This window comes from Tympanuchus pallidicinctus, unplaced genomic scaffold (assembly GCF_026119805.1).
Source record: "Tympanuchus pallidicinctus isolate F22 unplaced genomic scaffold, pur_lepc_1.0 scaffold1, whole genome shotgun sequence".
Lineage (NCBI taxonomy): Eukaryota > Metazoa > Chordata > Aves > Galliformes > Phasianidae > Tympanuchus > Tympanuchus pallidicinctus.
The window spans coordinates 78389979-78407186 of NW_026294618.1; the positions used below are offsets into that span (position 1 = coordinate 78389979).

A 17208-nucleotide genomic window follows, 5' to 3' on the forward strand; every position below is an offset into this window, starting at 1 on the left:
GGTAGATATCAGAAGGAATAAAGTAATTTTTTAAAAGCAGTGTCAGCATGGAGAAATATATTTAGAGTAATAGGAAAGATGGAATGTGAGGGTTCCATTGGGTAAATGCTATCAGGAGCTCACCTATTTGCTACAGAACAGTGTTATACTAAAGTTTAAAAAAAAAACAAACAAAAAAAATCATTAAGCAGTTAGAGTGAAATTGTTAGCCTTCCCATCTAGAGTATTGGAATATTTCAGAGATAGAGAACTGTGCTGGTCTCTTAACTCGAGTTGATTATGCCGGCTACTGAGTAATTCCTATAACGCATTTATTCTGTCTACCTCCAGATATGATAAATTTCAGAGGGAGTCAGTCAAATTACACAAAAGGTACTCTGTATTTACAGTGATGTAATGTTACAGCATTAGTGTGGAGGCTACCAGACAAGACTAGACAAAGTAAATGTTAAAAATAACATTCTAATTAAGCCAGTCCTTTGGTATGGATCGCTGATGGTGTTTTGGCCTTGCTCTTGACTTTTAAACATTGAAAGGTATTTCTAATGGCTGCAGCTAAGAGCTGTAAGCCCAGCTCTGCTCACGATCAGCTAACACCTGTTTTGGTGAGAAGCTATTTTAGTTGTGCAGTCCCAGGATTAGTTTTATAGACCAAAATAAACCATTGCCATGCACTGGAGCTTTAGACTTTGGAAAAAACACACTGAATGTGTGGTCTAAACCAACTGAAATATATATGGAATATTAAAGTAATGCTGGAAAATGGCACTGGGCATATGTTGATGTTTTGGCCAGTGCAGGAAAGTAAATCTTCCACTTTGTCACTTTAATACTTCTGGGATTTCTGCCTGTCTCTGTAATTTACCTAGCTGATGTCAAACACAATATATGTAAAAAGATAACATTCAAAATGTGATAATTTGAAGAGACATTAAAAAAAAAATCAGAAGTGGTCACACAATTGACTCTGTAACATGCTGTTTTGATGTAACTCAACAAAATCAGTAGAAGACCTGATAGAGGAAAAATACAGATCTTTTGCTAATGCATGTCATACATGCTCAAATATTATATATTGCTGCTGCTCCGTAAGTAATGCCTCCTGTTGTATTATGTTAGCCTGCAAACTTCAGAAGTGGATGTTGGTGGTATAGCAGTACAGGCTGAACCTTCCTGCCACAATATTTTCTGTTCTTTCAGGAAATCATAAAATGAGTTTTGAAGTTGTGTTGCCCTTAGTTCTGTTCCAGAATTAATATTTCCGTGTTAATTATCTGGATGATTTCTTGAAAATTATGCTGCAACAATATCCTTGAGTATATGAAACAGGATGAATTATTGGTAATAATTATTAATTAATCCATATAAGTAATTTGGAAACTAACTTGTGTATGGCTTCTGGGAAGTAAATTCATACTACGTATTGGGCTACAGCTTGATACATCCTCACTAGATAAAGAGGAGGGGAAGGTGAACAAAAAGGTCATGAATTATGTTAACTGAAATGGGTAATTAATGAAATTAGACTTTTTTCTTTTTTTTCCTAAATCCGTCCTAGTGTTTTCTATTTGCTTGTAATTTTAAATATCACAGCAAACACCTGAGTGAATCTAAACTAAAGGCTATTTCTTTGGAAGGGATGACAGGACAAAGAAACGGAGTAACCATCAGGGTGCTTCTTGCCAATGCCTTCAACTAAGTCATTTCAACACGTCCTCACAATTTGAGCAATAAGCAGAATGTTTTTGATTCTGCAGTGGACTGGTGTGCAGACTTTTGGGAATTCCACAACTGGTTGCAATTAAGTATTTGGAGTTTGAAAGTCCAATTTTCAAATAACAGCTCTGTCATAGCAACCATAGTTTGCTAAGCTACTGATTTTTTTTTTAATAGGTGTTTATCGGTGTTTTATCAGTGAGCAAGTCACAATAATAGTAAAATGGGCTTGCTTAAAGCGTAGATTTGTAGTAAATGAGGAAGAAGATCCGAAATTTTTCAAATGGGTTAGAACTGCAGTTACAAAGTAATCAACTTCAGTTCTGTCAGCTTCTTGTCTAGCATCTCCAACAAGCCCTGTTCCTGGCTCAGATATCAGAATGAATTCCTACAGGAAATCCTGTGTTTGGTAATAGAGTCATGCAGAAGTGTTCTGCTGAAGAACTTGAATCTTCTGTGTGTTATGACTGACTAATGCAGTTGTCTGCCTGTCAAAAGACTGTTTTTGTTTGGTTTGTCAACTATAGACCACACAGTATTGTGGGGGGACTGACACTTCTTAGTGTGGACTTTAGGTCTACTTTTCAGTTTCACCTAACATACATTATATTCTTGGTTTTCAGCTTTATGCAGCTTTCTCTGTTTTTAGTTTCCTTAAAACCAAGATTTTAACTTTCCAACTAATACTTGTGTACGTTTGTTTCTATGATATATACGACATATTGGTGGCACAAACCTCCTTGAAGATTCTTGCTAGCTTGCTCTGAATTTTGTACAGATATTGCAGTTTCCACAACCACTCACTATTTCTTTAACAGAAAGCTATAGGAGTTATCAGGGAGTGCATCATACCTAGATTAACCTCTGAATAAGGATGGGGCTGAATAATGGTACCTGAGAGTTAATCCAGGTTTTGCAAAGCTGTTGTAATTGAGTTTGATCTGAATGTCATTTGTAATAACCACCTGTCTCACAATTCAGATACTACCTCCTGTTTTTTTCTTACATGGTAACCAGGATATTAGGAAAGTTATGATGTAGTATTAGACTGCTAACTACTTTTGATATGACTTTGAAGTTCATATTGTTTCATTCACTTACCAGGTAAGAATGATACATTGAATGGAATAGTTTTATATGATGTTTTGGTAGTATCTCCTTTCTACACATTGAAATGATGGGGGAGGAAGGTAAACGTTTGTGGTTTTTTTTGTAGGAGAGAAATGTGGGGTAGAATTGGAATAATGAATTTTCCCATGCAAAAACATTCCATTCAGTGCAGAAAATCTTTCCTTTTTTCTCACTCCATGTATTTTTCCTGCTTTTGTTTTTCTTTATTTCATTGTTCTTTCCTTAAAATAAGAACAGATCTACTTTTGAGGATTCTCAGTGGTATGTTGTTTGTTATTTATTTTCTTATCGGTCTTTGATACAAGACAGTAAACTTACCTGTTGACAAAACTTGCATAATCTTGATTTTGTTGTTGTTTGTTTCACGTGTTTAAAAAGTATAAAGTCTAAGATTAGATTGAAGTGGAAATATAAAGCTTTGCAGCTGACATCATTTATGGTCTAGAAAATGTGGAGAAGTTGGATGTAAAATGAAAACTCATTAATGGTACAGGTTCTGAAATTATTCTTTAAAAGTCCTCAAATGTAAATACTCTGTATCCTTTATATTTATGTTTTTGATCTTTTCTTTGTGCCTGTGCTGTTTTAAACCATACAATTATGTTGTGAAAATGTGAGCATTGGAGTTCTGATGTAAAACCAAACTCGATGTGGATACAGTTACAGCCTTTTCTAAACTGAAAAATAGGCTTGTTTCTCATTGTCATAGGCAATTGCAGAGGCTTTTTTATTGCAATGAATTATTAGAGAACTTCTGTATTTCATTCATTCATAACTGTACAGCAGATATACCTTGCATTTCGTTTTATAAATATCTTTTGCAACCCAGGATCCTTGGTCAGGAGTCAGGATAGGAAAGACTGTGAGGCTGCACAGTGCCTCCCCTCGCCTGGTGGCAGTGCTGGCCCTGCTGCACCCCAGAGTGCAAATGGCCCTTTGGACTGGCAGGGCACAGTGCTCGCTTCAGGTCTAACAATCATTTAGCAGAGGAAAACTTCCCTTTTAGTGAAAAACAATAATTTGACAAAATGTCAATAGTGGAGAAAATTGGAGGATAGTGAAGCTTTCTCACAAAAGTAGCTTTTTCTTTTTTTTTTTAAAGTTAAAATAAGCATTGTTCAAGTGTTTGGCCAAACAACCCCTTTAGGTTTATTTTAGCAGCTGCCTGTAATGGGCCACTGAAGAAATCTGGGTCCTGTGTCAGGAATGCCTTGCTTGCTTCCTGCAGTGGAGATTTGGCTCAAGACCAAACAAAATATGGGTTTGGACTTCTGTGGATGAGCTAGGAGGGATATGGAGCAGTCAACAGTTTTATTGATCATAATTTCTAAACGGGCACTTAAAATTTTGTGCAGTATAGAATACTGTAATTATATCTGCCTTGTACTTTCAGGTCCTCAGCACGGTTAGAATGGTATGGAAGCCTTGGGGTATTTACTACCATAATGCTAACTAGAAATCATGAAACAATTTGTTCAGGGCTTGTCGGTCAGAAGAGGAAGGATCAGTTGATGTTAAAGTTTCTGGTGGTACATGCATTCATACTGTTTTTGTTATACTTCATTTGCTGTTGCCTTTTTACTTCCCACTATGGTTTTGTTTGGAGAGAATTTGTTTTAGGTTGTCTCTTTCTGCTTCCTTTCCTGCAAAAACACTGGGGGAAAGAAAATAGATTACAATATGACAGAAATTAGTGAGACATTTCAAACAAATAAGCATATTTTTTAATGCTTTAGGAGACTTTTAAAGGGATAGAATAAAACCACTGGGGCTCTTTCATCAGTTTACAAATATCTATAGACAAATTTCATTTTTCAGAGAAGTGGGTCATATTTATATTGTCAATAAAGTTAGCAAGGAAGTTTCCCTGCTGTATCCCTTTTCAAAGTAAATATCTAACAGAAGTTATACTTTGAAACCATTCTGGAAAGATTTCACACTACCTACATATTGTTAAGGAATGTCAAGTTATACTGGCTACGTAATCCTCAGGATTTTCTAAAAATTGGTCATTGGAATTGGCATTGAGTTCTTGGTATCAAGGCAGGATATTCAAAGACAGAACTTCCCATATCTTTAGCAAAGCTTTTTACTTAGTCACTGTACATCTATCACATCAAAAGCTTGCTGTTATTCTCAAGTCATGGCACGCTTGAACTTTATTAATAATCTTGAGATTCCTAGCAAGTTCAGCTAATATAACATAGAGATGCTGTTAATGCAAATGTTGAAGTACCTGGAGTATGAGGAGAGGTTGAGAGAATGGTTTTTCTCAACCTTAATATAGGAAAAGCTAAGGAGAGGAAACAGGGCTGTCTATAACTATCCAGTAGTGAGCTGTGGAGAAGGCTGAACCAGACTTCTCATTATGAAGTTCTTTATATTTCTTTAATTGTGAGTAGCTGCTTCAATTTGTGCAGTTTATTCCCTACTTTTCTTCATTGTGCACCTAGTGGATTTCTGTGCACGGTGTTGCAGTAGGACAAAATTGATTTGATGGCCTTCTTTTCTCCTGAAAATTAATAAAAGTGATCTTTACAGCCTTAGTTTTATCTAATAAATAATGCAACCATATATTTTACTTTCAGAATAGGAGACAGAATTTGTGCTTGAGAATGGTGTTAAAAACTTGACTTTTTTCAGCATCTTTTAAAACGAACTATCATATTGTTTAAACTGCTGTTTTCTCTACAGTGTTTGCTCTCTCAGCCAAAGTTCTGGGCCATTCAAACTTCAGCCTTACTTCTTCGGACCAAGCTTGAGAAAGGAAGCACTCGTAGAATGGAACGAGCAATGAAGCAGACACAGGTAAGGCTTCTCCCTTGACGTGACCCAGATGTCTGAATTATGAATATGGGTTCTTTATGTATAGAATGGAGACAGGCCAGAGTTAGCAGCTTCCTCTCTGAATTGTAGTGAGCCAAAGTTTCTAATTATGTCTCAATTAGGTGCATTTCTGCCAGTCCTCGGACAAACTCACATATGTATAAAATAGTAAAGTTTTTGAAGATTGAAATTAAAATCCATGTTCCTACCTCTAGTTTCCAATTCATTTGATATCTGAGGAACTTTTTCATGTGAGGATTCACGAATGTAAAGCTGCTACTGATATTTAAAATTATTTTTTTACTGAAACAAATCATCTGTAGAAAAAACTGAAGCTTGAAAATGATCGCTAGTGTTAAGAACAGGAAAATACATTTGTGACTAAAACTGCACTTCTTATTTACTGTTTGATGTGGTACTCAGTAATTAGTATTTGCATTGTAAGTTTGAGGTAGTGATTAAACAATCTTGTTCCAAATGTAGATCAGTTTTCAAATAAAAATAGTAACAATAAAAAAATCCATCTGAAATTTATCAGCTAGTGGGATTTAAGACAAAAATTTTTCGAAGGAAAACTGTGTAGGCTTTATAAAAGATTTTTTTTCTTCATATGACGTTTTGTTAGCCATCTGTCACGTTCATCCTGTTTAGTCTTCTTGTCGCATGAACAGCAGGCATTACTATGTGTCTGTCAGGCAACAATCCTGCTGACTAAAGCGGCCAGGAATGTACAAAATTAATGATTATGGTGCTCCACAATTAAATCCTGAGAAGCTGATGTTTCATTTCAAATCATTATTAATGCATGAATATTAGAAGAAGTGCAGCTTGGATGTGTTGCTGCATTTTTCTTCTGCTGAGGGAGGTCACAAAGTTGCTGTAGTGGAATTTCCTAGGGTCAGTAGGAGATGTCAAGGAAGTCAGGATTCCAAGTCTGGAATCCTGGAGAAGATGTAGCATCTGGTGGCATTTGGGAAATGATCTCAGGATTCTCAATGCCCTAAGCCGTTAAGCAGTTGGAGCCTTTCCAACATTTTTGTCTAGCTTGATAAACCTGAGTCCTGGAAGCTGTTATACTGTACAGTTTGTCATTCTCATGATGGAAATCTCATCAAGGCCTTATCATTTTAAGTACACTTATCTATATTCATTGTTGTTGTAACCACCATAATGCAAAGATTTCGTTAGCATACACTGTGACATTCTGGGAGGCACTATAAACACTGAATATGTGATTTAAAATATCATATTTAATCTTAATGTTTTCAATTTCTTTCACTGAATTTTCTAGATATTTGAAATATCATGATATATTTGTGTTGATTTGATACCATATCAAGCTGTTTAGCTCAATATCCAAAAATAGTTAAAGTTGTATAAGGATTGATCTGTGCTAAATTAATCAAATAACTTGAATAACTTTCCATTTAAGGTTTTCATTCTTGAGTTCTGTAAGTTTAGAATTTTTTAATATCGTAGTTTCTAACAGTTCAAAGACTTTTTAAGGAATTGGAAAATATAGGCTTAATGCTTGATGAACTTTCCATTGAATTCTCTCATTAAATGAATTCTCCATTCATAATGCAAATTTTTTTGATACATCATTTTAATAAATATGTGTAAGCAGTGCCTGAGGAGCTTGCTAGTTCTTCGTCTATTTAGCAGTCTATTTCTCCTTTTCTTCTCCACTCCATCCCTCCATTCTCCCCCCACACTCCCATATATCTACTATAGCTTTTGTTTGTGGTGAATTTAAGCATCCTTTTAATGAATTAATATCTTTGTATTATGAGTATACAACTGGTAAGATGTATGCAGTTTCTCAGGCATAAAGCAAGCCAGGCATCGTTTGTTCATGTGCCAAATAATATTTTTTACTGTGTTTCATGGGCCTGTCTGTGTTTGTCTAACCTATTTTAATTACTTCAAAATAACTGCATCTATTTTTGAAAGAAGGGTATATTGGTTGAGTATAGCTGCTGTTCTCCAAGAATTCAATATATCCCTACTTTGTTAAAAAAGGTGTTATCAAATGGTTTTTAAATACCTTTCCTAACTGGAAATCTTCAAAGAGAATTGGAATGATTGTTTTGAAAATCTTTCAGATTCCATTAAAAATCTGGACTTCAGATAATATGGACTTTGGAACCACCACAGATTTTCAGATAATCATTCTGAGTACTTTGGAAGGTACGTCAGCTAGTAGCTAACTGGAAGTGAGGAGGAGAGATTTTTTTTTCTTAACATTTTCTGAATGCTGCTGTCCAATTTTTTGCCTAAATGAGGCTTGGGCCTACAAAAATAAGGTTAAAAGTTTTTGAAGTCAGTACTTTTTTCAACCATTTTTCTAAGAAAAGGAAACTGTTCGAGAGCTAAACAGAGTACTTTAATGTTCCACTAGAATATTTAATCATGACCATTATGGTGTATATTGAAGTCTGGATCAAGGGTGCTGCCAAGTAAAATGTGTCTGGATACAGCATGGTTTTTATTTAAATTAAAATAAAAATAGATGGTTGTTTCTTTTTTGTTTTGTTTTTCTTTTTTCCCCATATGGGTATAGATGGGGGAAGGTTAAGTACTAAGATGGTAAGAGAGGAAAGAACAGTTGGGAGAAAAAACAGGAGGAAATACTGTTAGGTTTTGATAAATAGCTCTTTGCTTAAGTAGAACTCTGCCATTTCTGCATCATCTGCATCAGTACTGGGATCTTCAGCTACCTTCTATTCTAAGGAAGTAACTCAGGAACGATTAATAACGGAAAATGGGTTGGAATAAGCTGCTAAACCACAAATTACTGCTGAAAGTGCAGCCAGAGCTCAAGTAACAGGATGAGGGAGAAATAGGGAGTTTTGAGTGGTCTAGGAATTATGAAAAAATGAGAAAGGAAAAAGGAAGGATAATTTTAAAAGAAATAAACAAGATTAGAGCATGTAAAGGAAAGTATCCCATTGTAGTGTCTTGATGTTTGAAACAAGAGCACTCTTCCATCTCAATGAATTTTAAAATATTTTTAAGAATGAAGCAAAAAGAATTAAAGTGCTGTGCTGAATACAGGGGACGGTGGGTGCGCAAGTGATGAGAGCGTTGTTACTCAGGCAGTAAAAAGAGGTTAAACTGCTATGTGCCTGGTATACCAGTAGCCTACTAAAGCCTATCCCACAGTGACTTGTTACAGCTGCTTCCTGCTGCTTAATCTGTGTGGTTACACAGGCTACCTGGATGCCTGGAGCTTTTGTCAGCTTGTTACATGGCCCCATTTCTGATTGTATTTTCTACTGCTGGCTGCACCTGGCGATAACAAGCCTGTAAGCCAATGGCTCGATTTTTCCCAACATGCAATACGATGTCAGTGATATTTCATCTGGTTCTCTTGCTTTTCTTGGCAGTAGAGGAATTTGCCCGTTAGTGGGAGAGAAATGTGTCTTGTAAAGGGTGTTTTTAATAAGACTTCAGGAGAGCAGGGAGCAGACTAGCAATATTATAGGCCAATCATTTTGTCTAAGATTGAAAGGTCACATGAGAGCTTGTTTTATATCCTTAGTCATACACAGATGTATGTGGTTGGGAATTCTGTGTCAACTGCTCTGTAATTTTCACTTAAATAGTACTTCAGAGTGTCATTTTCTCCAGCAACTAATGTTTTTCTGTATGTATCAAAAGGGGAAATCTTGTTTTTTTTGGTTTAAATTGTTCTTACCAGAAACACGTTGTAGTTGCTATTCAATTCATTCAACTCTGAAAATACTTTAGTGTACCTTGAAGGCCGGCGTAGATCCAGTACTGGCATTTTGTGCTCTGTGAGGTGTAACCTGTCTAAATGGAAGAACTCCACAGTTTCATTACTTTCACACTGATGGTCTTAAAATAGTTATGCAAGAAAGTTGTGTGATTTGTCATAGAAATATATTCTCTTTCTTTTCAAAAACAAAACTGTCCCTTCCTTGCCAACTTGCTCCCTGTGCTTAGCTTTATTTGGCTGTTGTTTGACATTAAATCAATAGAGCATTTTAAGGGTAAAGCTCAAAAAAGAGAGGGGAGTAGTCTTCCTCCCACTAGGTATCTAATCTAGAGAGATTTGAGGCTCAGATTTTTCCCATCTCTGTATCTTCAAACATCTGAAAACCAAGGTTGGAGCAGTGTAGAGAGACTTCTAAGTGTGACTGAGAGAATGACAACACTTTTCTGTTTAGTTTAAATACTAACTATACTAAGAGTTCCTCTTTTTCACCTCTGTCTTGTACTCTTTTACATAGGATTTTAATGATTGCCTTTAGCTGTCTTTTGAATGGGAGAGGAAAAAGGAGAAAAATGAATGATAAATTTAGCCAGTAAATTTGTTTTATGGAATGTTGAAATTTATACAGAAAGTTCATGGAATCTGAGAAATACACTGGTGAACTGAGAGAGATTTAGCTCACTCTTTAGGAGAGTAATAAGTGGAAGAGCCACCTTCTCTTCTGTTCTGTAGAGATCCCACGTGGATATCCCAAGAGTTCTCAGCTCTTTTGAATTGTATTTATTAACGGAACACATTTCAAAAAGTTTTCAGAAAGAGGAGAAAAGCCAGGTGCCTTGTAAAAGCTTTTCTTAATGAGCTCCAGACAAGATCAGAAAGTCTCCAGAACCATAGAAATAAATGTTATTAGTTCAGAAGGCAATTGCAAGGGAGACTGAACTCTTGGTGATAGTTATGATTTCAATTTCAAATCACACATTTTCAAAACATTTTATTTTGCTTAAACAGATGACAAATTTGACAGATTGAAGATGTTACATGGCACGAGTGGTTCTGGGGATGCACTGAGCACATTAACACACTTCAGAATAATTAGCACAGTGATGCTTGACACCCTCTGTTTTTCTTCCGCTATGTAATTACGGTTTCTGTTGGAAAAAACAAGAAGCAACAAAAATCATATCCAGTCTGCCAAGTGTTGTTCAGGAATAACTGAAGTTTTTCTTTTTGTAGCACTAGCATAAAAGAGAATATTAAATAGTATGATTTTCCAGGTACTGATTTCTGGCTATCAATTTGCTACTATGCTGTTCTATTTGCCAGTTTGGATCAGTGGCATTCACTACTGTGGGGAAAAGAATGTAACCATTCTTTCTCTGCTAAAGTTTTTTCATATTTTTCTCAGTTATTACTTTGAAAAACAAGTCTTTTTGCTCATTCAAGAATTGTGTTCAATCTTGAACTGTTCCACTGTTGTGTTGTACACTTTTCAAAAAGATACCAAAAATTGTATGAGTCCCATTTTTTGAGTGTAGCCACTGAATTTTGGCTCTGAAAGTGTTTAGCGTTTTCCCTTTACACTCTCTTCATTTATTGTCCTGACAACTAAAATGATGGTATTAGGACTAATATGTCAGATAGGACAATCCTTGAGCTATGTTGAAGCGTAAATCTATGCTTTTTGTCCAAATGATGACAGCAAATTGCGAAGAAAAATACTAATATTGACAGATTCTAGGACATAGCATTTACGTTTTTCTGCCTAAGCTTTTGCTCATCCTCTGGATGAGCTCCAACAGGTCTGTATCTCTCCTGAACTGAGGACTCTACATCTGGACACAGTACTCCAGGTGAGGCTTTACCAGCCCAAAATAAAGGGACAGGATCGCTTCCCTCTGCCTGCTGGCCACGCTTCTTTTGATGCAACCCAATGTGCAGTTGCTGTCTGTGCTGCAAGGGCGCATTGCTGGCTCGTGTTCAACTTCCTGCCACCAGTACTCCCAGGTCTTTTTTGGAAGCGTGGCACTGAATCCTGTCATCCCTCAGTTTGTACTGGTAGTGAGGGTTGCCTCGACCCAGGTGCAAGGTCTTGCATTTGGATTTGCTGAACCTCATAAGGTTCACCTGGACCCGCTGCTCAAGCCTGTCTACATCCCTCTGGATGGCTTGACTAACTCCTTGAAGAGCTGGAAGTTAGCTTTCCTAAAACTTAGCATCCTAATTTTACTCTTTGCCCGTCTCATATCCCTCTGGAGCAGGGACTCAACTGTAGTATGATCCCTACAGCTCGGGCAGCCTCCAATCCTGATGTCATCAATTGGTTCATTTGCATTGGTGAGCAGCAAGTCCACAATTGCATCCCCCCGATGGAACCTTCTATTACTTGACTCAGGAAGTTATCCTCAGTGCATTCCAGGAGCCTCTTGGATTTCCTACAGCTCGCTGTGCTACTTTTCTAGCTGATATCTGGGTGGTTGAAGTCCACCAGCAGGATAAGCACTTGTGATTGCAATGCCTCCTGTAGCTTAAATCTGTTCTTCACAAATAAGCTTACAAGTCTCACTACTTCCAGAGATTTTAGGGGAATTTCTGCTTACAATTTGCAATACGTCATAAAAATGAATAACACAAGTGGCAGGTGAAAGATCTCTTTTAAGAAGCCACGCTTGTCTGATAAGGACAGTGAGATAACTATGAAATGATAGAATCACAAGTAAATGTTGTACGGATAAAAATACTACTAATACTTTTCTAAACCATTTGTGTCCTCTGTAAGAGGATTTTTCTGGAGTCTTAACTCATTGATGGACTTTAAGACTGAAACCTGTACCATAAGCACTGGCAGTCAGTAACTTTAGGTTCAGTATTTGCCCAGACCAACAAGCTTGTATTTTGATAGTGAGTGATGCTGTAGTGGTACTGAATGCCTCATTTATTTCACTGTATTTCCCTTAGTAGTAATATTTGACTACAACAGAACATCCCAAATGACTATTGCATAGGTAGTGCTCTATGTTGCACAGTATAGTACTTCAATGAAAAGGAAATAATATGTCAGACATTTATGAGTTCAGTTATCTTCTAATCATGATCTCTACCTCTTTTGTATTAATTTTTATATTTTTTTTAAAAATCTAAATGCTTTAGATTTCATTTGGGTTTGTTGGACTCATTTCCTCTTGTCTGCTTTTCCTCCCCACCCTATTATAAAGAAACTGAAGATTTTTTTTTAGTAGACTGATACTGACAACTTCAGTTACTGTTTCTTAGGTGTTACTGCTTTCAGAGTGGAATACATGTTTGCAGGGATTTATGTCCTGATGGAATAAAAAAAAAGCATTCATAATAAGAATCTAGTACATGAGTCATCTTAGGAAAAATAGACATGCACAGTTCTAGCATCCTAATCAATAATTTCCACTGCAGCATATTTCTTTGTCTTAAAACTGTAACATCTAACCCTAAACATCTTCCTATATCTTAAAAGTTCATTTGAATTAATATGGAGGGAAAAAAAAGGCTGTCTTGGTTGTCCATAAGTTTTGCATAGATTCCTTACAAAGGAACATAGAATTAGACAGATAGAAGACCTTCTAAAGGTAAGTGGCAGAATTTATCAAACTGCTCTGTCTAGCTTTCTGGAATAAAATTAACATGAAGTGATGAAACTATTTTTGAGTAGAAAGTGTAGAGCAATTACTGAAAATTGAAGATTTAGCTGCATTGTTCTATGCTAAGTACTTAGTGCTAAAATGTTTATGCATGCAGTATCTTTTGATGCAGTCACTACCTGTAGAACAACATTTGAAAATCCTGTAGTTGTGTCATAAGGTAAGGAATAGAGGAAAATTAGTAAATCCAATTGATTTTTAGATCTTTTATTACAAAATATATTAATCTCGCATTTATAATAAGTAATTGTTGTATCAGCAGCACATGTTTGATATCGAAGTTTAAAGATGCATTATCGGGAGAAATTCATTGGGAAAGTATCTGTAGTGAAAGAACATTGAAGTAAAACAGGTTTCAGCATCTGTAGATTCATGCAGGTTTATAAGTTTGTTTTCTTTTCTAGCTCAACACCCAATTCTTTCAGTTAGAAAGCCTTTGGGAGCTGATAAGTGTTTTTCTTGTTTGCCTATAACACTGCATTAAGAAAGGAGCAAGTTTTAAATGCAAGTTGATTGCCTTTCTAGTTACAAGCCTTGTGGTGTTGTGTAACTGATAGTATAATATATGCTTGCTGTGTTTGCCAAGCACGCTTCCACTGAGATCTGGAAGAGTCTAAAGGTGTTTTATTTAGCGTGTGAGAAATGCCATTCAACATTATCTAAATTTTTTAAAATTAGATACGCAAATCTATCATCATCATCAGGGTGTTCTGTATTTGCTCCATGTGTAGTTTTATTATTGCTGAAAGCTACTAAAATTTGAGAAGAATGCTTTTAGACATTTTAACAAATAATTTTATGTTTTAAGACATCTTCCCTTGAAGATAAAGCATTCTGAAGTCAGAGGGAAATGACAAAAGTTCATGCAATTTAAATGGTTATGCCTCAGTGTTATTTCATTCAGCCAAACTATTTTGATTCAAATCTTTCTTTTTTCCTTCCATTTGTGACTTTTTTCTTTTTCTTTAAAAGATGATTTTCATCAACATTAAGAATTAGACTGCCTTTCAATTACACATAGCCTTTTTTCTTTTTTTTTTTCTTTTTATTTTTTCAAAATAAGGAGGATTTATTGTAGACATGTTTAAAGCATCATTTAGCATAAAAATTCTGTTGCTGGCAGAAATGCAGAGCTAATGGTTATGACTGTGTTGAAAAGTAGTGTTACATAGCTGAGAACTTGCTTTATCTAATAGAGGTTTTGTGTTCTTTGTATCTGTAGTTTTCATGGAATGAAATGGGAGGCATTACTTTTAGAACTATGTACATAAGGCATTTCTCTTTCCCCTGTTAAAACTTTACCTGAGGAATATACCTTCAGTCTTCCCCTGCTAAGCTTTCCAGGTGAATAAGTTATTTTGCTGTGATTGGAAGTCCTTAAGAGCATAGCATCTTTGTTCTTCAATGTCATAAAGATTAATTCAATCTTAAAATATTAATTTATACATGTTAGGATCTTATTTAGTGAAATGAAGCGAAGACCTACAAAAACAGTCACTGGGGAATAAGGACAATAAGAATGAGACAAATGTTTGCGTGTTTTTAGAAACCGATCCAGCATTGTTCTGAAAATGTCTTCCATTACAAGGTGCTTAGCTGCAGTTTTAACTGTTTCAGGAAATGAGCAACAAGAGGCTGTTTTTGTTTTTGGGAGGATTTAAGGTGGAAAACGTAGCACCACCATTTCCATACAATACTTCAGAAAATGGAATAGGTAATAAGTCAGAGCCAGCTTTGTGAATTGGAATAATTGGTAGTTTTGTCCTCCCTTAAGAACAATCAGAAAGACGAAACAGTCTTGTCAGTAAGGCTTTTTCTCCTGCTGCAAAAAGAATGTTTTACTTGATCGGTTCATCAGAGCGCTCAAGCTGTGATTTCAGTAGAAACCCATGCATTTATTGCCAGAGGAGATTTTCAGTAGGAAATCTTTAAAAACCTCAAAATAATCACTCTCAAATTTTAAAGCAGGGGTCAGAAAGTAGTTGTATGGCCAAGCAGGGGTAGGATCTTAGAATATTATACTGGAAGCGTTTTGCTTTTATTACGTAGGTCAACACCACAGATAATCACAGGGAATGTTCTGGGCAGTTTGGCTCTTAACCACCAGTTAAGAGTGAGGTCGTAGCAGACTGCAGTGTAAACCTCAGAGATTGGTGATCACTGACCCAGAGTACTGATTTGACAGTAAGTGCGGGAAACTGACCTGTAAGAAAGGTAACTGAATTGGTGACAGGTCTTTGTGAGATATATTTAGAAATAATGAAGAAATGCACTTTCAGGGAACTATAAAAAGAGAAAATAGAAAAAGAATCGACTACTGTGTAATTAGTGAGGTAAAATGATAACTTTTTAGATGGTTATGTTATTTTCAAAAATGAGAAGTAATTCAAAAGATGAAAATAATCATACTTTTAAATTAGTTTGTGTTTTTCTAGTGGAGAGAGATGAGCGCTTTTTCAGGTAGTTATTTCTGCCAAGAACTAATTTCCAGCATATCAGGGGTTTTGCTCTCTGGTATGTTATGTGGAAGGTTATTATTATTAATAATAATAATAATATGATAAGGTCACTGTATGTGATTTGTATATGATTCAAGGAAGAAAATTTGGTGTTATGGTATGTAAAGGATCAGTTGAATGGAAACATTGCTAGTGGAGATAACCTTTGCACAGTGGTGTGGGCTGAATGTAATTTCTGACTGAAGAAGTGCTCAATTCACTCTGTGCATGTTCTGTTCCAGTTATAGTTGTGAATAGAGGGATATGTTTGGCTTTTGAATTTTCCAAACTGATTTAGGTCCCACTGATTCAAATAATTATTTGGATTGGTATATGGAGATTTCTATGATGATATGATACTGGCTCATTTCCTCATTTCCATTTGCTTTTGCAGCTTCCCAATTTCTTCGTGGTATTGCTTTGTAACTATCTGATCATTGTAAATCATTGCACTGTAAATCATTGCACGTAAGAACACTGTGCTTTTGTGATAAGATTTGGATGTTTTGACACGTGGAGCTGTTTTTGTAAGAGATATGACCTACTATGCCTGAACTAGATTTTAAATGGTATAAATAATATTGTTTGTGACTATTACGTGCGTTGCTGTGCTATACCTGCTGATTTTTCCAGATGCAGATCTGTACAGACACTGAAGTTGCCCAGAAATAGAAATGTAGTAAATGATTCTACCACAGAACTCTATCTGTCCTTTATCCCGTTTTTTCCTGTATAAAATGTGTGCAAATAAAGGTCATGATTAATGTTGCAAATTCAGACACTGAGAAGTTAAAAAATACCAAACTATTTAAGGAGCCTTCAACCTGTTTCTTGCCAGGATAATTCCTCTGCCCTGAACTCTGTCTTCCTTTCTCTGGTTCCACACTAAAAGTGCAGGCTAAGGGCTAGGTGAACTGCCATGGGCCTAACAGCCTCCTGCTCCTAGGATTTTCATTGAATTGTTTTAATTGGAAGGATCCTTAAAGGTCTAGTCCAGCTCCTCTGCCGTGATTCTCTGGATGAACATGTACAGCTAGATCAGGTTACACAGAGCCGTGTCCAGTCTGACCTTGAATGTCTTCAGGAACAGAGCATCCACCATTTGCCCAGAAAGTAGGCAATAGCCACCTCCTGGAGAAGTCCCTTTTATCCTCCCTCCAGCCCTCTCCCTCTGGCCCTGACTAGAGTATCTCATGTAAAAAAGGGGCAGCTGAAAGCTAAGTGCGTTAGTTCCTCTGGCAGCAGTACACTCGTTCCTCCTGAAGATCATCAACACAAATTCTCCTTTGTGAGAGTGGTACCATTAGAACTGACAGATGATTACCCTTAATTAAACAACTGAAGGCCGCTAACAGACTGAAGAGTGCTGACAGATTGTCATTATGTTTCTGCAGCCCTTGGTTCTATTGGGCAAGGTTTTCAGTATCTTGAGCCCAAGCATAGTTCTTGTTGCTGCTCTGTGAAGCCTTAGCAGCAAAAGTGTTGGTGTCCAGTTTCAGTCAGTCCCTCGACCTGTTTGGTGCAAGTGACCAGCACAGATCATAAAACTTTGTCCAGATGAAAGAAAATTTTGCTTTAGTTTGGTTTTTAATTGATTACATACCAAACAGACTGTACCCAATCCTGC

General features: G+C 36.3%; 1 protein-coding gene across 2 annotated transcripts in view; it reads left to right on the top strand.

Moving 5' to 3' along the window:
* TTC27 (tetratricopeptide repeat domain 27) overlaps window positions 1-17208 on the top strand; it is a 103037-nt gene that overhangs the window by 47143 nt on the left and 38686 nt on the right. For both annotated transcript variants that reach the window (XM_052684087.1, XM_052684095.1), the window contains one exon: window positions 5542-5655. In XM_052684087.1, the coding sequence (XP_052540047.1) occupies window positions 5542-5655 (114 nt within the window). The remainder of the gene's footprint in view (window positions 1-5541; window positions 5656-17208) is intronic.